Source organism: Lynx canadensis, chromosome C1 (assembly GCF_007474595.2).
Source record: "Lynx canadensis isolate LIC74 chromosome C1, mLynCan4.pri.v2, whole genome shotgun sequence".
NCBI classification, from domain to species: Eukaryota; Metazoa; Chordata; class Mammalia; order Carnivora; family Felidae; genus Lynx; species Lynx canadensis.
Window position 1 is genome coordinate 72,670,484 of NC_044310.1, and position 25,744 is coordinate 72,696,227.

The 25,744-nt window shown below is 36.1% G+C and overlaps 1 protein-coding gene across 1 annotated transcript; it reads left to right on the forward strand.

The window, feature by feature from the left end:
- Positions 1–241: 241 nt before the first annotated feature.
- Positions 242–23,457, forward strand: CLCA4 (chloride channel accessory 4; the record flags this gene model as incomplete). Its single annotated transcript, XM_030323651.1, has 14 exons — positions 242–397; positions 4,393–4,533; positions 4,674–4,821; positions 7,685–7,793; positions 9,337–9,514; positions 9,847–10,065; positions 12,112–12,339; positions 14,425–14,602; positions 15,918–16,024; positions 18,465–18,680; positions 19,274–19,541; positions 21,362–21,532; positions 22,477–22,710; positions 23,066–23,457. Coding segments are annotated over exons 1-14 (2,745 nt in total), but the record flags the coding sequence as incomplete, so codon positions are not given.
- Between the last annotated feature and the right edge of the window lie 2,287 nt (positions 23,458–25,744).

Below are 25,744 nucleotides of genomic sequence, written 5' to 3' on the forward strand. Positions count from 1 at the left end.
TTTATAAAAAGATCAATCTCTTCTATGTTTTAGATCACTTTTATAACAACATACAATAAAATGATTACGTAAACTGACATCAAACATTTTACATATGTAACATTGACCTTTATACAAGCAACGTCCCATTATCAGCTGACATTGATAAGGTTTAGGGCTATATATATGGAGAGAGAAACAAAGTGAAAGAAAAGCCTTTTGAACAAACCAACTTTGGGCCAGGAATGCTTTGACAAGAACAATGGGGTTATTAGATTTTGTCTTCCTCTTAGTGCTATACCTGCTGCAGGGGTCCAATACTTCCCTTGTTCAGCTGAATAACAATGGCTATGAAGGCATTATCATCGCTATAGACCCTCATGTGCCAGAAGATGGAAAAATAATTGAAGAGATAAAGGTAAGAAAAAGAATGGGATTTCTTCTGTTTGAATTGTGGAGAAGAAAAAAGTTAGTAGTTAATTATTGTGGAAACTTCTGAATGCTACAGGAAGTTTAAAAGCAGCATGGTACAGTGAAGACAATACCAGAGTGGCAGAGGAAATGGAAAGTTTTAATAGGGTTCTACCCTGTCTCACCATAAGACCAAACACAGGGCACAGGGCCTCCCTGATCCTCAGTTTCTTCATCTGTAAATGAACAGTTGGACTCATCTGTTCTTTAAACAATTATTTAATGAATACTTATGACATGTCAGGGAGTGACAACAGTGAACAATTCCTTACCCTCGTGCAGTACACATTCTTTTTAGATGATATAGATAATAAAAACATGTAAAAGTATAGCAGGTCAGATGGTAATGGGTTTCCATGAAGTAAAATAAATCAACATATTGGGATAGGCAGTGTTGGAGCTGGGTGGGAGGAGAATGTTCATTACTATTTCATGTAGGGCAGTCAGGAAAGACCTCACTGTTGATGTAGACATCTGAGCGGAGACCTGAGATGAGTGAGGGAAGAACCCATTGAAAACCTCGGGGAGGGAACAGTAGGTACAGCAAACATGCTTGAAGTGACCATCAGGAGGTGATGAACAGGAAGAAGGGTAGGGAGAGCCCAACATGGAGACATAAAGGACCCAGACCACTGGAAAGACTTGGGCTTTTACTTCTGAGTGCCATGGGAATCCACAAAAGGATTCTGAGCAGAGGAGGAGTGTGCTCTCTCATGCATGTTCTGGGATCACTCTGACTGCAGTATTGAAGGAATTCTGTAGAGGGCTTCCACTTGTCACTCATCCTACATAAGTCCCATTGCAGCACAGAGATGTGGTGCAGGTAGGAAGCAGTTGCAGGTGAGAAGTAATGATGATGAAGGACAGGGATATTGTGATAGAGATCATTAAAGTGGTATGAGGAACATATTCTGAGGGTATTATAGACAAATTTGCTGATGGTTTAGATGGGGGTTGGGGGGAGGTGGAGAGGAGGAGGGAAAATAGAAGTCAAAGAAGACTCCAAGACTTTTGGCCTGAACACTTGGAAGGATGGAATTATCATCAGTTGAAAAAGGTAGACTATAAGTGAAAATAATGTGGCAGATGGGAGATCAGGAGTTAGTTTGAGGCATTTTGAATTTGAGATGCTTATTAGATACACACATAGATATACATAAGAATCTGAATTCAAGGGGAAAAACTGGCTGGAGATAAAAATTGGGGACTCATCAGCATGTAGACAAGATTTAAAGTCATGGTAATAAATGAGTTCACTATAAAGTGCAGATGGAGAAGAGAAAGGCTCCAAGCCTAAAAGGAGAAATTTGATTTCTAAAGTTTCTACCAACTATAACATTTCAAGCAATAGAAATTGGTGTTAACAGCCATGCAAATCAGCTCTCCTGGTCTCTGACATCAACATTTACTAATTCCTTACATTCAGTTCCTCTAGTACCGTGTCCTTAGGCTCACTGATTTAGCCTTTTACATGTGTGTTGCTATCCATTAGAGACTGATGGGCTGGACCTGGGTGGTGAGATGGTGATTCTGTGGCTGCCATTTATCATTCACTCTGAATAAACTCTTGCAGAATAGCAGTGTTCATTTGTTGATACCTTTTGAATTCCAGGGGGATATAAAAATTCTTTTACTGAAGAACAGAGGCTTCAATAGCAGTTCATTCTAGATAGGGTTGACCGTGTCTCAGCTAATTCTGCATGATGGCTTCTTAGTGTTCAGGAAGAGTCAGTTTCAAACTTTTCTGACCATCAGAAGTCAGTATTTGGAAAAATTACTTTGCAGTGGCAAAAAAAAAATATTAAAATGTCCTCTATCAAACACCACAAGTAAAAGTTCAACTATTAGTAGATATGCCTAGATTACACAATGTTTCCTGACATTCTCCCAGCCCTCTGAACAGTCCTTGCATTTATATTACCAGGCAACCTTGTAAAATTCTCTCATCCACATTATACAGAAGAAAAAACTGGTATTTGGAGAGTAAATATTTTTTTGAGATCACATTAAATAGCACAATTAGAGCTGAGATCCAACCCATGGGATTTGAAGGCTGACAGATGTGGGTTTGAGTTCTGGCTTGTACAAGATGACAAAAATTACTCTTTTTTTGTAACTAGTGAATCAACTTGTAGATATAACCTTACTCTGGGGATACCATCTGACCGTAATAACATTCATGCTGAATTAACTCACAATTCATAACCTGAGATGTTAACTGTCACCTTTCCTTATTCCTTTTATTCATGTGTCTTTTTGGTTTGAAAGTACTTATTTTTTGAAATATTGATAATATTAATCATCTTTGATCCAACTAGGATAATATAGGAATTCTGAGATGGAATTTAGAAGGAATGTTACAGAAATTTTCCTTGGAAAGCCTATGAGAATCATTATTAGCTACCCTAGTATGCCGTAGGGGATCATAGTCATCTGATATAGGATCTATGAAATCCCTCAATGACCTCAGAACATACCACTACCCAAGGCAGATGCATAGAGCTATGGAAACTACAAAGTAAATGGAATCCCTTGGAGTTGTAGAATGCACAACCTACACAAACGTAGCAACCCTACTTTTCAAATACGCACCACAATTCAAATCACCCTATATATTTTTATCTCATAGAAACATAGATAGTCGTCACTTGAAGCAAAATGTGACAACTGGTGAGATCTGAATATTAAAAAAAAAAAAAGGAGGAAAGCCATCCTTAGAGAAAAGTTGCTTTAGGCCAGTAATTTCCAATCTACTTTAAGAGATCTCTGAAGCCCTTTTACTAACTCCTAGCCAGTTCTTTGGGTCTTCAGTTCTGTGCACTCTGGCTTCTGACTGATCTATGGCTCTAAACCCAATTAGTTTGCTGATCTATTTAATGTATTGAGTAAGCACACTGGACTCTTTAAGAGAACAAGATACAGAGTCCTGGGATTCCTGAAGAAGAAAAATTCTATTGTGGGCTTATGTCAAGTCAGGAAGCATCATGGAGGAAAAGAGCCCACCATGAAGGAAACAACACTGCAGACTGGAATGTTGCCGACAAGATGAAGAGTTTGACATTTTCATCTAGCACCCAATATCCTTCAATTATTCAGTAGTTTTGATTATGCAGAATAGATCTCCATTAAGAAGCATTCATCCATTTCCCCCATTAGACAGTGAGTTCTAGAAAGGGACTATCTCCCTTATTAATCATTATACCTTTGGGTTCAGGATACTGAACAGTATAAAGTGATACTATTTTTATCTTGTTGGCAGAGCATCAAGCTCTGTCTATGATTCACAAAGCTCTGCATCTCTTATGAATTTTGCTATCACTCCACTCCCCAGTTCCCAATCCAACTGTCTCTCCTGGGGGGTGGGAGTATAATAAAAAACCTCTCCCTAAGATCCATTGCTACAGACTGTTCTCCTCAGCTTGCATCAGCTAAGGCTGCTCTGTAATGAGACTTATTAACAGTGATGATATCAGACAGTTTTATGACTGTCTACGTGTACAGCACTTTATAACTCATTTCGTGTTTATGTTAATGCTAAAGAAAGGTTGTAATAGTCCATTTAAGAGATGAAGAAACTGAGCTTCGGAGTGTTAAACTGTCCAACCTCTATTACCCAGAAGGTACTAATGCCAATATTGGAACCCAGTAGATGACTCTGAAGTCTGTGTCTTTGTCATTTTATGTAATTTCTTTTAACACTCAAGAGAAGCAATTGCCCTTTGATGAAGGGTTACAGAAAATTCAAAGCCTGTGATGTGTAAGATTAAGATATAATTTTGGACTGACAGGTGGCAGAACTGGAACTCTGAGGCAGAGACCTGCTCCCTAGTCAGCTGCTTTGTGTGTCCACTCTTAAATTGGGAAATGCCTGTGATGAAACTCTGCCCATTTGGTCCATTGCTACTTGGCCATACTCACATTTTTTTTTTCCTTTAACAATAGGGTATGGTGACTACAGCTTCTACTTACCTGTTTGAAGCCACAGAAAAAAGATTTTTTTTCAAAAATGTATCAATACTAATTCCTAACAGCTGGAAGGAAAACTCACAATACAAGAGGCCAAAACATGAAAGCTACAAACACGTAAGAGTCAAAAAGCTTCTTTTAAAAAATTATATTTTCTGGTGATCCCCAGTTTTTCAGCACATTGATTGTCTTAGAGTGTTTAAGACTGTTATCATTTCTATTTCTGATGTTTTAAAAATATTTTTGAACATTCTCAGGCCGATGTTTTAGTTGCACCACCTACCCTCCCAGGTAGAGATGAACCATATACCAAGCAGTTCACAGCCTGTGAAGAAAAAGGAGAATACATTCATTTCACCCCTGACTTTGTACTTGGAAAAAAACAAAATGAATATGGACCATCAGGTAGGAATTTTTGTTAGAATACATGTGTTGCAAATTATTCTAACAAGCATCTTTGTATCCAGGTTATGGATGTGCCCAAGCCTTGGAGCCAGAGTCTCTAAATTCAAATACTGACTTACCAATTGTGTGTGACCTCGGACAAATGACCTAGTTTCTCTGTTGTTATTTCCTATAATACAGTAAATAAAAGTTTCCTGTCTTGTAGAATTGTTGTGAACACTGAGTTAGATACTCAGTACAACATCAACAGAAATTTGAACACAGGGCAATAATAAAATTTTTAAGGTGTACTTTTTAGATTTAATTTTTTTCAGTTCTCCACAGCTGGATATTAATCAATCATAAGCCGCCTCCATGGAAGACAGATGTATGGCAAGCTGAAACGAGCCAGGATGTCAGTTTCTGGCCAAGAGAAAACATTCATAGGCTGTTAGTTGCTGATATTATTAAGCAACCTATTTGGCTAAACCAGGTGAACATGTCTATAACTGATTATTTTTACCTAGATCAAGGACAATTTCATCTAGTTCTATCTAAAAGTTAAAAATCATTGTTTCAAAGGAACTAAAGTATATTTTTTTGCATTTAAAAAATGCAAATCATTATTAAAGGAAGATCCAACTCACATGCCACTACTAAGTGAAAACCTACCTAAATCCACATACCCCACAATCTCTCTCTCCCACTGCCCTTCCAATGAGTACACATTAAGTCTCTTGTTTCTGTCAAACATTCAGCTAGCCCTGGTCCTCAGTCACCTAGACCTATTCTCCACCCCAACTTGAAAGTTCCATCATCCCATACCATCCCATCCCAACCTAATCTTACCTCTCCCTCAAACTTTAGCCTGACCATGACTGTTCCCTTTGACACCTCTAATCCTTTGCACCTTTCTAAGATATACTCTCTTTCCTAGCTGGCATATCCAGCAAAATTAGTTCTTTCAACTATAAGTATATATACCTCAAATCCCTCACCATTCATATACTATGTTTCATTCAACTTGCCAAATCCTGTGTACTGAGTTTCGAGCCAGTTTTCTTTGGCTTCTGTTAATGTACTTCCAAGACTATTAAAGAAAATTATAAAACTAATGATATCATTATATAAGCAGATTTCCCAAGCTCAGGGAAGCCCTCAAAGTTACTCAACAATACTTGTACTTGTCTCTTCTTGGCTTCCTTTCTCCTTCCCCATAGCAGCTGTTCTAAAACTTCTACCATTTTTCCCAAGATCTCTAACTACCCTTTCAATCACATCAACAGATGCCTTGATTGAGAAAATCGGGCCCTATAGTCAAGCTAATTAACATATCATCTCCTCACATAGTTCCCTACCCTTCCCTTCCCTTTTATTTCATATTTGTGGTGATAGCACCTGAAATCTACTCTCTTAGCAAATTATAGTGGGCATGAGAGGCTTTTTCCTTCTAATGTTTCCATTTGCCTAGAAAACCTTAAGCCAGTGTTTTTATAGTTCAATGCATAGAGTAGTAATTTAAGGATCTTGTTAATATGCAGATTCTGATTCAGTAGATCTAACGTTGGTCTAAGATTCTACATTTCTTGTTAGCTGCCAGGTGATGCTGATGCTTCTGGTCCAATGAACATATTTTGAGTAGTAAGGACTTAAAGAAGAAATGTGACTTTTGCATAATTCTGACACTTCCCCTCTATGTTTAGATCTCCTGAGTTAATTTGAGTTAGAGAAATATACATGGTAGCAGAACAAACGTATTTCTGAATTCCTCTTCTCCATTGCTATTTCCTCTGAAGTTTTTCCTAATATTGCTAAAACTGAAATCTACTTGTTTCTTCTTCCAGAATTTCAAGCTACGGATTTACCTTTATTCTTCCATTTACCCTAAAATCCTTAGCAGAAAAAAAAATTTTTTTAATTACAAATCCCTCTCTTTGAGCTTTTCGTAGTCAAAGACTACATCTTATTCATCTTTGTATGTCCTAGTACCTAGTACTTTGCATATCTAGTGCCTAGAGCCTAATACTTTGTATTATCTAGTAATAACATATGCTAAATATGTATAATTAATAATAATTATCTTCACATAATCAATGCTTTGTGTGTTAAGTACTATAAATTAATCACTTTATTTGGACATCCCCCCAAATTATCTATGGTCTATAGCAGTGTTTTTCAACGCTTTTTTTTTCATTATCCACTCCCTCAAGAGAATTTATAGACTTTTTTTTAAACTTTATTTATTTATTTTGAGAGGGAAGCGTTTTCAACGCTTTTTTTTTCATTATCCACTCCCTCAAGAGAATTTATAGACTTTTTTTTTTAACTTTATTTATTTATTTTGAGAGGGAGGGAGGGGCAGAGAGAAAGGGAAAGAGAAAATCCTAAGCAGGTTCCACGCAGTCAGCACAGACCCGGACCCGGGGCTTGAACTCACGAACTGTGAGATTAGACCAGAGCTGAAATCAAGAGTTGGACACTCAACTGACTGAGCCATTCACATCTTTTAACTAATCACATCCTAGTGAAATATTAATACCAAAGATATGTTATATATCCATTTATGTTTCGGTAAAAGCAAGCTTTGTAGCGCTAAAAACCATTGTAACAACTAAGACTTTTTGCCCCCCAAGCGCCAAAGCTCAGACTATTTTGTTCATAGCATACATATCATAAATGTTTTCTTGATGTAACATGTTGTGTAATAAAAACATAATATACTATATAATGTAATGCAACATGTTTTTTATAAATAAAAATACAAATGTTAGCAGTTATTTAAAACCTAAATATAACTTTTTGACTGAAACAGTTTGTTAAAATATTTGAGGGACAAATTTTGTCACTTGAATTATGATCATATATTTGAAATATTTTCCTACAGATAGACTGCTTGTCCATGAGTGGGCCCATCTCCGCTGGGGAGTGTTTGATGAGTACAATGAAGATGAGCCTTTCTACAGTGCTAAGTCAAAGAAAATTGAAGCAACAAGGTATGAACATTGAAATTTTCTTAATTACTCCAGGCTATATCTTCTTATTTTCCTTAGTTCTATTTCTTTTAAATGCCAATAATTTTTTTTATCCCGATGCAGATAATAGATGCTATATCACAAAACAGTGTGTCTGTTTCTTTGTTTTTGTTTTTGTTTTGTTTTTAGAAGATGTACCTTAAAGTAGCTGATTTTCCATTCAAAATACACATAACTTCAAGAGCATTTGGTAGCGATTTGGCATATTTTTATACCTCTCTACCATAGCTGCCAGAACTCATTTGTGCTGGAGTTGTACTCTGTGTAAAGGGTTGTATAGTATATGGCAAATCAAAATAATTTATACTACACAAGAATGAAAAAAGTGGTTAAAAAATAGTGGTAAATGCAAGCTCAATAAGAAATCAACTTTCAAAGGGCCAATTAAGGATTTCTTGGGTTTTGTAAAATTCATTTAAAAATACCAATCTAACATCACAGTTAATAATAGACAATCCTGTTAGTTCTAAGATCAATACAGCAAAATGGTTGTTGGTAATTGGTTTAAAATTAGATGCCATCAGCTTACTCAATCTTAGATGCCCTGCAAGGTCTGTGGACTTACCAAAAATGCACAAATTGAAAGATACTTGATTTCATTGAAGTCCCTTCCTTTGCCCATTTGCTTCACCAGTTGCAGCACACATGTTTAAGGAGTATTACATTGATTACATTTGTTTACACCATATTCCCCCTAAATGTCTAGTCTCTGCTAAAGAATATTCATCATGGTTGTTAGTGTAGATAACATTATGTTCATGGAGTTCTGGGGAGTAAGAGGCATACACATATTTAGAAGACTCTAAATAACTGAATGAAATCTAGTAATTGCTTCTTAAATTTGAAATGGAAACACATTGAAAAGATGGGATAATATTCACATTCCAGCATATTTATTGTAATCACTGCTACCTGTGGCCAATTCCATGCAATAAAACATACATCTAAAATAACCCCACCAGTAGTGACTACTGTCCTAGGCAGTACCTTAGTCTTTCCTTCAAGCCACATTTTGCTTTAGATAAAAATGCTCCTTGAAAAAACAAAATATTTGTAACTATGCCACATCCCATTCTTTTGGAGATATTTTCTTTGAGAAGAATCTTACAAAGAACTTCAAGCTGAGGTGGCACCAAGAGTAAGTGTTTTCACAAGTTGCCTTGTCCAGATGCCTGCAGTGCATTTATCATCACAAGGCCACCAGAAGAGATATTTGGAAAAGGGGAGTCCCCAGCCATTGGGTTTAACAGGACAGCAGCAACTTTAATCCCAACAGGGAACTCAGCCATTACATATACTAGACATCCCACTTAAAATTTCTTTCTGCAATTTCTTGAAAAACAGGTAACTGCTCTGATAGGAACACTTAAATGTTGCTGCCAAAAACAAGATGTGTGCGGTACATAAATAAGAACAAAGAAAATCTTGATGGAAAGATTACTTAAGATTTTCAAACATTTTGATTGTTAAGTTGCCTCAAAGACTAACTGTTATATATTTTCAGATGTTCCACAGGTATTACTGGTATAAATAGAGTTTATAAGTGTCAAGGGAACAGTTGTACAACTAGAGGATGCAGAATTGATTCTAAGACAAAACTGTATGAAAAAGATTGTCAATTCTTCCCTGATAAAGATCAAACTGAAAAGGCATCCATAATGTTTATGCAAGGTATTAATTCTGTAAGTATGCCAATTGTGAGTTCAGAGCATATATTTATATTCAAAGGATATGTTATCAAGTTTACAAAATACCTGTGCAGGTTTCCTGAGAGATTAGATATATTAATATAGAGTTCTTTAAACATTAACTGGCACATAGTAAGCACTCAACTAGTGTTACCTGTTATTACAATTATTCAAAATTCATATTACTATTATATGATTCCTCAGTGAATCTTCTTTCATTAAATAAACAACATGTTTGCCAAGAACATTTTTAATTTTTCAGATTTGTAGTTGAATTTTTAAATACATTGTATGTAAAGGTTTTTTTCATTTTATTAATCTTTTAGGTTGTTGAATTCTGTAATAAAAAAAACCATAACCAAGAAGCTCCAAGCCTACAAAACAAAATGTGCAATTCCAGAAGTACGTGGGAGGTGATCAGCAATTCTGAGGACTTTAAGAACACAACATCTATGGAGGCACCACCCCCTCCACCTGTCTTCTCATTGCTGAAGATCAGAGAAAGAATTGCATGCTTAGTTCTTGATAAGTCTGGAAGCATGAATGTAAGTCTGTGGGCCGATTTGTTCCTGGATATAGGGACATGAAAGTGATTGAATAGCTAAGAATACTCTAAACACTACCTGCTTGTTCTAAATTGCATGGTGGCATAAATACTGTTACCTCCTATGACCATGATCTCAAGAGGAGCAGTGAATATTGTAATGAAAAAGTGTGGCAATGGAGTTAAAAAGACCTAACTCAATATCCAACCCCAGAAAATGGAGAGTTTATTGAGGAGTACTTTTAGATCCTTTAGTAAAGCCTTAGTTAGAAGATCAGTACTAAAGATTTTTAATATGGGCATGCTTTCTAACCTTGTCTCTGTTATCTACTGGAAATACTTAACAGACATAAGGAGAGAGTAGATTGGGGCCTCTGAACTCCATTTCAAGTCAAGGAACAAGATCAGCCAGGAGAACTGTTAACATGCCTTTACCTTATTTGCATCATCTATATAAATGACCCCTTTATGCTCGAAGCCACAGACCAAAAGTACCACCATAATAAAGATACAGTCAGATTCAGCCATTTATTCCCTCTACTATCATTCAAGGAATGGAAGGCATTGTGCCAGGGTCTAGGAGTACAAACTCACATCCTTGAAGAATTCGCTGCTGAATAGAGAAAATGTTCTCTCCCTTTCCATTACCTGGCTAACTCATACATATTGTTCAAGTTTGGTAGAGGCACCCATTTCGTCCAGGAGGAGATGGGCTGGGCTTCTAGACTGGGCTAACGGGCCTTCTGCTGGTTTCCTGTCATGACCTGTGCAAACCTCTATTACTATATATCATATTGTAATTACACATTTCTCTCCCATTAGACTAGTTCTCTAGGACTTAAAACAGTGTCTTACTCATCTCTGCATCCCTGTTACCTAAAATAGTGTTTATCTCATATAAGCACTCAATAAATAATTGTTGAAATGGACTACAAATGAGCAAACATAATGTGATAAGGCACTCAGAAGGATGTCACATTAGAAGCAGAACAGAGCATGCTGAAGATCAAGGTGAATGTCTCCAACAAACCACTCAGTTGAGTGGTTACTGAAAAGCACAGAAGATGGTGCAGCTGAATGAAATAATCCTCAATAGCAAGTTTCAGAAAGAACATCAGAATGCTAGACACCTATACATAGAAGTGTTCTAGGAAGTGTTGCTGAGGAGAGATAGAGTTCCTTATTAGGAAAAGGTGAGCAGCCTCCTTTGGACAAGATGTGGGCAAAGCTAAGTTTAAAGGTAAAACAAAGTGGTAGAGAGAGAGCCCTCAAAGATGGAAATGTAAGAGAAGTTTTTCACTGTGGGTTGGTTCTAGAGAGTTCAGAGGGAAATTTGGATGTTTGTTGGGGGGAGGTTTCACAGATCAGTTGGTGTTGAGGATCTGGAAAAGACAAACGTACGAAGAGGCTTACATTGAGCATTCACCTAGGAAAGAGGGATGTGAGTTTTAATGAGTTGTCAAAGAACCAATTCCAATTAATCCATTGGTGGGAAAGTGGTGGGGAGAGGTTAGAAGCAGAAGGGGTAAGGGGGGGGGGGGCAGTAGGGACTGGGCCTCTCAAAATATAGCTGCAGCTTGAGTACGTTTCATCTTTTGGGATGTCCCCAAGTGGATAGGGAGACTTCCATTTCTAGATGGAGTCCATGATAAGTCTGGTTTGATACTGTGGGACCTGGGGAGTGGTTTCATCTTGATACAACTGGAACAGAGGATCTCAGGAGTTATTAGGCAGTCTCTAAGCGGTAAGTCATCACCTCACAATTGCAACCCAACCCCCACCCTACCCTCCACCTCTAATTTGGGTGCTTAGCAGCCAAGAATCAGCTCTAGCTAAAGCCTATGTTCCTTACTATACCATATGTGTTCTATAATACAACTATATTTTTCAATTTTATCAATTAAAAGAAAATTGCCTTCTTTAATAATACCAATTACCATTGATAAAAAATCAATGACAAATTTTATTCACTCATTTTGTGTGATCTGCAATTATTTTCCAATTGAAAACCCCTTGGTTGTTTTCTTGATTTTTTTTTTTTATTCAGAGTTTTAATCGCCTAAATCGAATGAACCAAGCAGCAAAACACTTCCTGCTGCAGACCATTGAAAATGGATCCTGGGTGGGGATGGTGCACTTTGATAGTACTGCCAATGTGAAAAGTAATCTAATCCAAATAATAAGCAGCAAAGAAAGAAACAAGCTCTTGGAGAGCTTACCTACAGCAGCTAATGGAGGAACTTCCATCTGTGCCGGAATTAAATCAGCATTTCAGGTGAAAATCATATTGCAAATATAGTTTCTTCTTTTTTAAAAAATTAAAGTATAACTGACATCCAATATCATATTAGTTTCAGAGTGATTTGATATTTTTATGAAATTATGAAATGATCCCCATGACAAGTCTAGTTACTACCTATCATCATACAAAGTTATTACAATATTGGTAGCTATATTCCCTATGCTGTACATTATATCTCCATCACTTATTTACTTTATAACTGCAAGTGAGTACCTTTTAATCCCCCTTACCTAGTTCCTTTCTTTTTTTATGATTAGGACATTTTTATGCCAAATGCTGCCACACATACCCGCTGCCTAATTTTAACATGACTAATCCTAAGAAGTGCAGGATGAACTAAACCCATAGAAAAAAATTCATTTAATGATTTTTAATGAATCAGTAAATCAATGAATAAACAGATGAATAACTGACTATTAAAATGCCACTAGAGTATAATCCCAATGAGGTCAGGGACTTTTTCTGTCTTGTTACACCATGCAGTAGTCAGTGCTCAATAAGTATTAAATAAATACATGTGCTTGGTCAACAAAACTCAATTTTTTTAGACAATGAAGCAAGTTATATGGTATGATTCCATTTTGGGCCAATCTTCATTTCAGTTTCTGTGACACTAAGTTGGGGAAAACTGATGTTTATTAAAGTAGATGTAGCAGGGGCCGTTAGTCATAGGGTCAGGAAGTAACATCAGAGTACTGGCTCTACTACTTACTAAGTGATCTTGGGTAAAGTTTTCAGTCTCTTTGGATTCCCAGTGCCTTATCTATGGAATATAGGAAAACAAGAATGCCTACCTCATAGGACTATAATGAAGGTTAAATGAAATACTACATTTATGTATGTAGAACAATATCTTTTATAGAGAGTAAATATATATATTTCACAAATGCCATAATAATGACAAGGGTCATATACATCTGGATAAAAATAAGATTCACAAATATATTATATATTTCACCCAAACATGCAGGGGGAACGTGATGGGGATGCTGTATAAATGCAATGAATGTATTAAAGAATTTCCTATTTTAGTGTGATTTTAATGTATGTCAAAGCATATTTCACATATATTACAACATATGTTAGCCATCATTTGTCTAAAAACATGCAAAAAATTGAAATGAAGCTGGTCCCTTTGTTCCCTGATGCCAGCTTTATTAGGAGTATCTAAATTCCAAGTCCTCTTCTACAAATCTACACACACCTCCACTCCGAATTCACGAAAGCCACTGATAATCTGTCATTTGTTTCCCTTTGGCATGCACTCAGTTTCTCAAAATGGTGTACCAAGAATCCACTACGAATTAAAGCTGTCAGCGATGAAATATAGTTGCTATCCTGGGATAAATTCTTTTTACCCTCTCTTATAGGCACCTAGATTCAGAACTCTGAGTTTCAAACTGTTTGGCTTTATAATAAATGGGTCCAAACCACAAATAGAACTCAATTTAAATAAATATAATCCATGTATTCTCTAAGCACCACCAATACCCTTAGTCTTGTGCTCTTTACTATTAGAAGTAAAACAAAAGTTATATAACAAGATCCCTAACATTGACCTGCTTAGAACTTTCTATATCTTTTCTTTATATTAAAGGTTCCCTAATTTGGAATCATTAACTTTTTTTAAATGTTGAGGTGGAGTTTTAATGCATCTAGCTGTATATGCAACAGACTTTATACACTAATGGCTTGTTAGAGGGCAGTCCAGTCAGAGAAAACAGAGACATATTTAATGCCACATTCTGCAATTATATTTTTGATGTCTGGTTGACCTGAGTCCTCAGACTGAGATGGCATTATTATTTAATCCAAATAGAATTTTCCACAGCCCTGCACCCACATAACTTCATTTGAGCAAGCATTCCCGAGGCAGATAGACAGAAAATAAAATCATGTTTATGTTCGCCTAAAAATTGTTGATTACAGAATCTGATTTTAAAAGAGAAGCTATCTCTTCTGCACACTTTTGTTTAATTTCTTTGCACATTTTTTCTAATATCTCATAAGTCTTTTGATCTTGGAACACTTATAATTATGCTGTCATTACATTTGCAGGTAGTTAGAGAAATTCACCCCCAAATAGATGGATCTGAAATTGTCCTGCTGACTGATGGGGAGGATAACTCTGCAAAGAATTGTATTGATGAAGTGAAACAAAGTGGAGCTATCATTCATTTGATTGCTTTGGGACCATCTGCTGATCAAGCAGTCATAGAGATGAGCACTTTAACAGGTGAAATATGATCTATATATTATTGTCCTTTGACAGCAATGCATAAGTGTAAAGGCTAACAACTGAACAATTTCTCTCAAGCTCTTGCCCTGTGGGTGCTATGCCAGGACCTTGGAACCAGAGTCAAACCAGACCTGCTCTCTGTTTTCAAGGTGCTCACAGTCCAGCTGGCTGAAGAGACAAATAAAACTTCTAATCAGATAGCATAATCAGATAACATCCCTCCATGACAGGATAAATATATAGAAATAAAGCACAATGTGAGCAGGGGAAGCCATTAATTCTCCCAGGGTTGTACAGAGTCAGAGAAAGAAGGCATGAGAGATGAGATGACTTCTGAGCTGGGCCATGAACAAGGTGTTTACTTCTTCTGAAGAAAGGAGAAAAGATGATCAGGTCATGAGCAAAAAAAAAAAAAAAAAATCATGTTGGAATGACAGTGTAAGGCACATGGAGAGATACTGGGAAATCCATGAAACCGGAGCAGAGGCTTTGGGGTAGGGTTGGGGAGCAGATGGGATTAACAGAGGCTCAGGCTGAATAAATCTAAATAACAACAAAATTTCTAGATGAACTACAGGGAAGATGCTATCTTAGATATAGAGACATATAATGAAAATGGACCAGATGTTTCAGTGCCTTCTTAAATGTAGTAGAATAAACAAAACCTGTAACATTATGAATATCAATTATTGTATTGGGTTGAATTCTAATGCTACCAAATATATACTTGCTTTTTAATGCTTAGTTGTACAAACTCCCATTATTTCAAAGTACTTTCGTGACCATTGTAAAATTTATTTCTGTCCCAAGTATCCCTCTAAAGTAATGCTTTTTTTGAACTTTTCTCTATTGCTTACCATTTTTCTATCTCTCCATTGCCAGTTATTGTAAGGATACATCAATATGACAGCTCTTTAAGCTTTCTAAACTGATTCTGACACACTTTGGTTGAAAAATCTGAAAGCCAAAATTGTTATAACTGTATCTTAAATAAAAGTGAATAATTATGCTAAAGGGCTGTAAGATCTATGAACTTTAATATATGGAACTGTAACATCTTCTTTCATATTCTATGAATATTCCATTCATTCCAGCCAGGAATATTTCTATCAGTGAGGTATAAAGGCAGCTTACATTTTCTAGTTATGACAGTTTTAAATTAATATTTCATTGTTAATCTTTACACATGACTGATTTTGTTCTGTTTTAATAATACATACTGAAAGTATGATTTTGTTTATCCTATTACCTTATTAATGTGGTAAGTATGTGTTTTCTAGAAAGAAACCTATTTAATGTATTTACATTTTAGGAGGAAACCATTTTTTTGCTTCAGATGAAGCCCAGAACAATGGCCTCATTGATGCTTTTGGGGCCCTTGCATCAGGAAACACTGATATTTCCCAACAGCCTCTTCAGGTCAGAGAATCCACCCCTCAGATTTTGGTGTTTACACTTAGCCATAACAAAGAGAAATAATTCAGTTGTTAAAAGTTTTGAGTCCTGTATTTTTCTCAAAGTAAATTTTTAATTGAAATTAAAATCTCAATATGAAATAGAAGTTATTCTTTAGATATGGCCAAATTAAGTAGTGAAGTAGCAGGTATACTTTTTCTTTTTCTTTTCCTATAGAGCTTGGTTAAGGGATAACATCAAAACTGAATACTGTTAACTTTTCTGCCAAAAATAGATTTTGTCCAATAATTTAGCATCCATTTTGCTATAAATGCATTAAAAAATTCCATTCTTCCAAGATTTCCCCCACCCTTCACTGCTGTAAAATAGATTTGAATTAGATGAATTCACTCAAGAATCTGGTTTGGAGATGGAAGCCATGTATCTTGGAAATAATTTATCAGAAAAAAGACAGTGAATAACTATTGCATATCTACAAATTTAGGGCTTATCTTACTTCTTCAACCACTTTTTTCACTGGCTTTTTATTTTATTCATCTGTCTTCTGAATGCCACTTCTTTTCTCATTTGCGTATCAATAACACTACCATTTTCTGTATTTAGATTGAAAAGTTTTTACACCTTTCTTCATTCTTAATTCATGTACCATGTAAAATGTCAGCATAGCCTGTTTCTTTCAAAATATTTTTTACAAAATTCTGTTTCTATCAATATCCATTCCCACCAAGTGCGTATCACTTGTATTCCATCTTACAGTTCATTAAGTCACTGCCCACCATCAACTTGCCATGATCACCTAGACAAACCTAGTTTCCTCTACCCTTCAACAATGAAGAGCAAGAAGGTATAGGATTCAGAGTTAACATAATATGTGCTGATTGGTTTGGAGGTTGGGTTTGCAGCTTTGCCCTGAAAACAGTTTAAAAATTCATCTGAGATCTAGCTTGGTGGTGTATGGAGAATAAAATGATGGAGAATAATGTACATTTCTGAAAGTTTCCATCTGTATGACTGAGAAAATGATGACAAAATTGACACATAAAAAGGGAGAACTGATTTTGAGGATATTATTTTCTGCTGTTTTAACCTTAGATTTTGAGGGGCTGGTGGAACATTAAAGTAGAATGTTCCAAAGGAATTTTAAAATATAAAAGTAGAATGTGGGAAATCATCCAGAAAATAGACGTTTGCATGCAGGATATGCTTAAAGTTTCGAGAATGGCTTTATAAATGATGTGGAAGGGGCAGAAATATCTGCACCCCTCACTCAAAAACTGTATAGTTGAAGTAGAGAAATAAAAAGAAAACACATTTTTGAAAGATTAACCTCAATTTGTCTCGGGAGAGAAGCGTGAGAACAGTTAGAGGTATGTTGCGATAATCTTAGATGAGAACTTGGATTTGGATGGTGGCAGTTAGAATACAGAGAAAAGGCTGCATCTCACTCTTTACTCAGTTATTTTCCCCTAGTACTACTCTGTAGCCAAAGCTTTCTAATTTTCTTAGACTTTCCTGAAAGTCTCTCTCATTCAGATTTAACTTAATAATAATACATGGTCTACTCAAAGCCATGTCCACTTAACACAGAACTGAGATTTTTGTGATTGCAATGATGTTGCAGTGGTAGAATTCATTCCCCTCTATAAGCACTGGTGTGAGAGGATTTTTGGTTTAAAAGACTGGTTTAGAATAGAAATGAGATTTCCCATCATTCCTGAAATGACACATTTTAGAAAGTACTTTCTTGATCCGTGGATAAACTTGGCTTTCCTTGACTGAGAACTATCCACAAAGACTTGAAAAACTTTCTTTGAAGCTTTTCTCAGAGAAAGGTCCTATCTTTCACATCTCTTCTCAGGATTCCAATCTTTGTAAACAGTTTGCCCTCTTTCTACTCCTCTTGGACTGTTTACTGTCCAGTGCTACTCACTCTATCATGTGTGAAAATTATTTCAAGATTTCACATCAGGAAAATAGCCCTGTTTGCTTCTCTCATAGTTTGCTAATCTTGATTTTCTCCGTTGAGGCCCCCTTTTACTGTATCTCTACTCAAATACTCTAGCCACAACCCATAAGTATTTTTTAGGTCATCATGAAGATGGATAAACTTAGGGTGATACACGCACACCCTATAGCTAATTCTTCTCTTCTGTGTCCTCAAAGACAATTGGGAAAAAAATAACAGGGCCATATCTCCAACTATAAAACCCATTCTCCTGCTTTAATGACTTTATTATGCCCTGTCCTTCCCTCAGACTCTATATTTCTACACTTTCTGATGACAACTGTCACATCCCAATCAGCTTTCAGAGATCACAAGCCTAAGGTAGTATGCCCTACATAAGCTTGTTCTCAAGCCAGAAATTAAAAACTACATTAAAAATGAAAACAGAAAAAATTACTCTCTTCTCCAGTAATTAATTTTTAAAATATATTTAAACAGCTTGAAAGTAAAGGATTAACACTCAACAATAATCCCTGGATGAACGGCACTGTAATAATTGATAGCACTGTGGGAAAGGACACATTCTTTCTCATCACATGGGCCAGACAGTCTCCCATTATTTCTCTCTGGGACCCCAGTGGAACACCAATGAGAAATTTCACAGTGGACACAGTTTCCAAAATGGCCTATCTCAGTATTCCAGGAACTGCAAAGGTAAGCAATCAGCTTTTAGACTTCCTTGCAAATTTGTTTTGGTAGCTGAAAATACATTGTTTACTATCACAACAATAGGTGTCAATACTTGTATCATCTTCAAATTTACAATAAAATAAAATGTACTTTCTACGCCTGTGTGGTCCTGAAAATTATGGAGGCAGGAAAAAGAAAGAACATATGCATTAGGAGAAAGAGAAGAGAAAAAATGAGGTAGGCTAAGAATAACTTTGAAGAAGCAATGTAGAGAGAATGTGTGCAATTTGGTGTGTAGATAGTTATTCAGTCATTCCTGATTAGCACGACCAGATCTTAGAATCTGTGGACTCTGAGGTCAAAGAATAAGGCCAAGACCAAAGCAAACTTTCCCAAACTTATTTTTCCTAGCTGACATTTCCCAAAGTTTAGACACCATGCATGACAACGGCCAGGATACCCTATCTAAACTGCCTCAATTCTCATCCTTTTACCTTCAAAATTGTCAAAACTTGTTTACTCTGTAACATATTTATAAAATGTATTTAAGAGTTGGACAATGAAAACACAGAAAAGCTTGATCTTGGATATTTAATATATTTCCATTGAATTTTTAGGTGGGTGTTTGGACCTACAGTCTTCAAGCCAAAGCAAACCCAGAAACACTGACTATGACAGTAAATTCTCAGGCAGCAAATTCTTCTGTGCCTCCAATCACAGTGAATGCTAAAATGAATAAAGACACCAACAGTTTTCCCAGCCCAATGATTGTTTATGCAGAAGTTCTACAAGGGCATGTACCAATTCTTGGAGCCAATGTGACTGCTTTCATTGAATCAAGTAACGGAAATATAGAAGTTTTGGAACTTTTGGATAATGGTGCAGGTAACTCACAGGTTTTTGTGAATAAGCCTGTAGTTTTATAACTCAGGATATGTTATGGGTCCCTATAATATTGTGGGGCAGTGGACAGACTCCAGAAGAACTGATGCAGATTATGGATGAACAGCGGAACCAGCAGGAAATTCTATCCACATAAAACCTACAAAGTACTTAGCAAGTGTCCTGCACATAGTATGCACTCAATAAATGTTATTTACTGTCATTATTATTTGTCATCTGGACAACCAATATCTGTTACTCACCAAGAACGTCTCATTCAGGAGACTGAGAACAGCATCAAGAATTCTGAGCAAGTTTCTTAGTTGCACATCATCAGAAAGTCTAGCCAGAGTGAGTGAAGCACAAGCAGCCAGATGGGATTAAATGATAGAACTTGAGCCCCTGGCAGAGACGGAAGAACAGGCAAGAATAATTCCCAACAGCTGGAAAAAAAAATGCAAGATACAGTCTTGGGAACTAAGGTCCAAGGGCAAGTAGAACAGCCAAAACAGACAAGAGATATCACCAGAGATCAGATGCCAGGTCTGAATGGCAGGAAACAAGATACAGAGTTGGCCATGCCGTGGTCTATATGGGTGAATAGTACCTTTTTCCTAGACTCTGGATTGTCCTGGAAACTGATCCTTCTTTTGAAAGGACCATAAGCAAGGAAATTACCATATCGATAACCTCCTGAGTTGTCAGAATGTTCTAACAGTGTCTTGCAATGTCAGTCAATATATAATCAACCAGGGTTTGCCCTGTAAAAATTTATAAGGTAAAATTGTTCTTTGGTGCACCTCAGTGCCTTCATCTGATATAATAATATTTTCCTCAACTATTTCCTGACTTTTCCTTTTCCTAAACCCTCCCAAGCTACATTAAAAGTTAAAGCATCTTGTTTCATTTCTAAAGGTTTTACCAGATGGCTACTTAGCTAATTTGGAATGCCTTTACCTAAGAAGGTATTGGTGATAAACAATGACTTGGAGCAGGGGTTCTCAAACTTTAGCATGCAAAGGAATCACCTGAGGGGCTTGTTATAACACAGAATGCTAGGCCCTTCCATAGAAGGTCTAAGTAATTGACATTCCTAATATGATCAAGAGACATGCACATGGTGCTCATCCAAGGACCTCAGTTGAAGAACCTTTATCTTAGAGTGTTAAACCCCCTGAGAAATTTGTCTGTAATTTAATGAATAACTCTAGTACTGGTGATATCAAGACATAAACTTATGATACAATATTCCTGATCTCCCCAAATGTTTATTATAATAATAGATGGTGTTTTCCACTATCAGACCAGAGAGTTAATGGATCATAGAACAAGAGGTGAGGATACAACACACACACACACACACACACACACACACACACACACACACACAAAGAGTGGTTGAAGAGAAGTCAAAATAAGTAATTTTTAGGTAAACATACTGAGAATTAAATTGTTATGCCAAGATACGTTTTTTTAGCGTGAATCCTTTTGCTTTTAACAGGAGATGACATAATTATGTGTTTAGGTAAAGTAAGAACTGCAAGAAAACCATTTGGCTAAAACATGGTAAGAAGAGTACTAAAATAATCGGCATAGAAGTTGATAAAGTAAAGGTACTTATTATATATATATATATGATATATCAATTAAAGAAGATACTGGTTTGTAAAGCATAACAGAACTATTCCCCAGTGGGTCAATCACAAAATAGAGAGCCTAATCAAGGGGATATGCTTATAAAGTCCATATGCTTGGCTTAGAAAATGCATACATTTTTCTTTTTTCTTCACAGTAATATTTTATTCCTTCATTTTTATTATAAGGTGCTGATTCTTTCAAGAATGATGGGGTGTACTCCAGATATTTTATAGCTTATTCAGAAAATGGCAGATATAGCTTAAAAGTACGGGCTTATAGAGGAGCAAATGTGACCACACAAAACTTAAGGCATCCACTGAATAGAGCCGCACATATACCAGGATGGGTAGTGGATGGTGAGTAATGATACCTGATATCTGGTTTGAATAATTGTAGTTAACATGATTAAGGCTTCAAACACTTTACAACTCAAGTACAGCTTTTCCCATTTCTGAAATGAAGTTCTCAGTCATACTGTGTTTGCCTCCAAATTATGCTAAGCTTTTTACAGTGTCTGGCATCTAGTAAGCACTCAACAAATGTCAGCCATTATTATATTAGTTTGGAGCACCTTACCTATATTAACAACAATATGTCAAATTTCTAACTCAGATAAAGAAAACATGCTAATATGTTATTTACCTAAGCACAAGCTAGTGGCAGAATTTATTCTTCAGTTCACATAGATACTGGATTCAGTTCACAAAAACACCTAAATGAGTAAACACTTATTTTGATGTTTTGTTAAGTCAAAAGGGAAACTGTGTAGAGTAAGGTGATGATAAGGATTAAGTATGCATTCTTTGTTAGCTTTCCTTCAGTCCATTCCTTACCTTGTGACTTTTAGGGGTTCTCTGTTGGCAACTGGAATATAACTTGAACTATTATTCCTTAGCACTTGTAGCAGAGAGCAGGGGAAAAACCTGCCTCAAGCATTTGAAAGGGAAACAGTAAAAATTTACCCAGGTTCATTCCTAGCTTGGAGATAATTTGAGAAATAAAGCAGTTCTTGTTTTTAAGGGCACATATTGAATTATATAACATTATTCCCATTCAGTGCAGCCTTAATTCCAAGCGATATGTTATATAATTCTATCCTACAATATCGTGGTCAGGAATGCTAAAGAAAAAAATTCTGCCACCAATTGGATGCCTATGACTTTGTCACCAAACTTAGTAAAATGTGATTGTGTATATGTATGAAAAGGGAGCAGGGAGATGTAGGATGAGGAATTCAATTCATTGAGTTCTAAAAATACTAGTAGAGATTTGCCATTAAATATAGCAAATTTTAATGCAGGGAAAATTGAAGGGAATCCACCAAGAGTTGAAATTGATGAAGATACTCACACAACCTTGGAGAGTTTCACCAGAACAGCATCTGGAGGTGCATTTGTAGTTTCAAATATTTCAAAACTTCCCTTGCCTGATCTGTACCCACCAAGTCAAATCACAGATCTTGAGGCCACACTTAATGGAGATGAGATCAATTTAACATGGACAGCACCAGGAGATAATTTTGATGTTGGAAAAGGTAAGGATGAAGTGACATGTAGTGTTGATTAAGTGAAAGGTGCTCTTTGCAAAAGCAAGAGTATAAAGGTGGGTGGGAGGAGAACAATTTTTAATTGACTACTCAGTGAAGTATTAATTTTATAATCTGATATTTTCAAATCAATCAAACATGATGCATTTTAACCTGGTCCCACTTTTCAAACAATGAAGATAGTATTTAGCATATCAGAATTAAGCTCTCATAGAAAAATTAGTACGGTTTTGGCTATACGTATAAGCTTTGCATAACTAAACATTTTGAGGAGAATAGATAAAAAGGAATTTAACATTATATGCTCTAGTTTCTGAACTACATGTAATTTTTTTTTTCTTAGTTCAGTGGTATATTATAAGAATAAGTGGAAGTATTCTGGATCTAAGAGACAATTTTGACAATGCTCTCCAAGTAAACACTACTGATCTGTTACCAAATGAAGCCAACTCCAAAGAAACCTTTGCATTTAAACAGGGAAATATCTCAGAAGAAAATGCAACTCACATCTTTATTGCCATTCAAAGTGTGGATAAAAGCAATTTGACATCAAAACTATCCAACATTGCACAAGTAGCTTTGTTTATTCCTCAAGCAGAACCAGGTCCTGATGAAAGTCCTCCAAATCCTAGTCCTGATGAAAATCAGCCTAATTCCAGGGTTAACATTGTTATTTTGGTGTTGTTAGTGGTTGGATCTGTGGCAATTGTTAGTACTATTATAGGTGCCACCATTTATATATTAAAAAAGAAAAAAAATTCAAGAAGACCTAGAATAGGATTTTAAAAAACATCAACAGCAAAACTTAAGGATATTTCTGAATTTTTAAATTCATTTTGTGTGACTACGAATTCATAAAAATAATTTTAAGAGTTCTAGAAGGGATATCTGGATTAACCATAAACATGCAGGGGTACTTGGAAAATTATAGGTCAATATTAAAGGTTAAACTTTTTATTTACAAATTATTTTTCATAAAAAATGAATAAAGATCCTTTTTCATATTGATACCTAATATTCATATTGATTATTTGATACAAAAGTTTTCTAGAATGATAATTCAAATTCCATCAAGAAGTTAAGATTATGTATTTCAGTAGTCAAAATACAAATATAAGAGCAAATAAACAATATTTGAGAAAAAATGAATTTGGTCTTGGTACTTTTAAGTATAAATTGATGTTATTACTTTCATCTAAAGTCTCCACTTATATATTACTATATACAACATGAACAAGATCGTTGACATGGAAGATAATAGCGAAAAACTCAGTTACCATCTGTCAATCATAGTTTTTCCCAATTTCAGCTCAATATAATTACATTTTATATATACTATATGTCATCTCCCTTTTCACTTAAAAAGTCATGCCTACCTACTGTGTAATTTTCTTTTATTATAGGAAAGAATTACTGAATTGCCCTTGTTTTCAGATACAGAAAGAAAATTAAAAATTTTAAACCATAATGTTTTAATTATTACTCAAAGTTACAGCCTAAAATTCACAACCATAGTAATAAATGAGATCAATTAAATTAAATCAATTAAAGAGAGAATGTAGGTTGAGAAGAGCAGGTTCACATGGTAGGCCATGGCCAGGCCAGCCTGAGACCCTAATGATGCAAACAAAATGGGACATAAAGTATCTATTCTCTTGAATAGAAATTCTTTCAGCACAGTGGTAAGCCATAGTTAACATGCTTTACGGAGAAAATGTAGGAAAGGAGTAAGTATAAGACACCTGGTCTTTTACCAAGAGGGGAATAAAAGCCTGAAATTCTATGTTGGCAACAGAAATAATACATGACAGCCAGACATTCCCTATGTCCTTTCTACCTACCTCACCACTCCTTACAAGGCAAAGCCCACCAACCTGGCTATTACCCTCCCTGATGCACCAGTACAATAGCTATGCTCAAATAGGTCTTGGTAGTGGGCTCTCACCTTCCAGGTCAGACCCTAGTTTAGTTTTATTTCCAGATCTACCTCTGTAGCTAATTGTGAATTAGTAAGAATCAGAAAAATAACTGGATACAATTGTTATGGTCAGTACAGGCTATATAGTTTACAGGGCCTAGTGCAAAAGAGAAAATGAGGGACCCCTGTTCAAAAATTAACAAGAATATCAAGATAGCAATGCCAAAGCATTGAACCAGACCTGTTCTTTGTGCAAATGCACAGATCTCATGCCGGTGAAGCCAACTCTAGCTGTAGTCTAGAATAAACTAGTGATAGCATATACAATATGGGATCTCTGCATAAGCTTTCTATTATGGTCACATGGCATCATTCATAATCTAACAGTTGATCTAGTTAATCACAAAAAAGTATCAGGGTTAGAAAAGGAACCTCAGGACCAACACCTCTGACAGGGAATCCAGGTACAAAAAAATAAACCTAATTTGTCCCAGTAAAGGAAAAGAGGCAGCCCTAGGTGGAGGAGGACAACCCCTGTACCAGCCTTAGAGAATCAAATGACTGCAGGATTTGTCAATAGAAAAAAGCTCACACCAGCAGCCATCCAACTGGCTGCTGCCCCTAGAGGCAGGCAGTGGGCAGTGTCACAAGCTAAATGCCTGCAGGCTAGGTTCTATCCAAGTTGTTATACTGAGTGATGGTATACATTCACAATCATAGCTGCTCAACCAGGACGAAGAGAAGTACCCTCTGATGCTCCTATTCATGCTACTTGTAGTGGCTGGTGTTTCAGGCCAGAGTATTCTAACAGAGCATGTATAAATGTGGGACCCAAACATAGTGCCTGATGAACACGCACTATGACACCAGCATAGCATAAAATGGGTCTAGGAAGAGCACAGCTCAAAGTAACATGGAAATTAACCAAGCCTACTGTAGGCCAAATAGAAAATTATGTAGCTCATCTCCAAAATGATTTATAAAGATCCACAACTATTATTATCATTATCATTATCATTATCATTATCATTATCATTATCATTATCACACCACAACATGGCCTTGTGTAGTCACTTCCTACATTAGATCTTGGCATCTCAATGA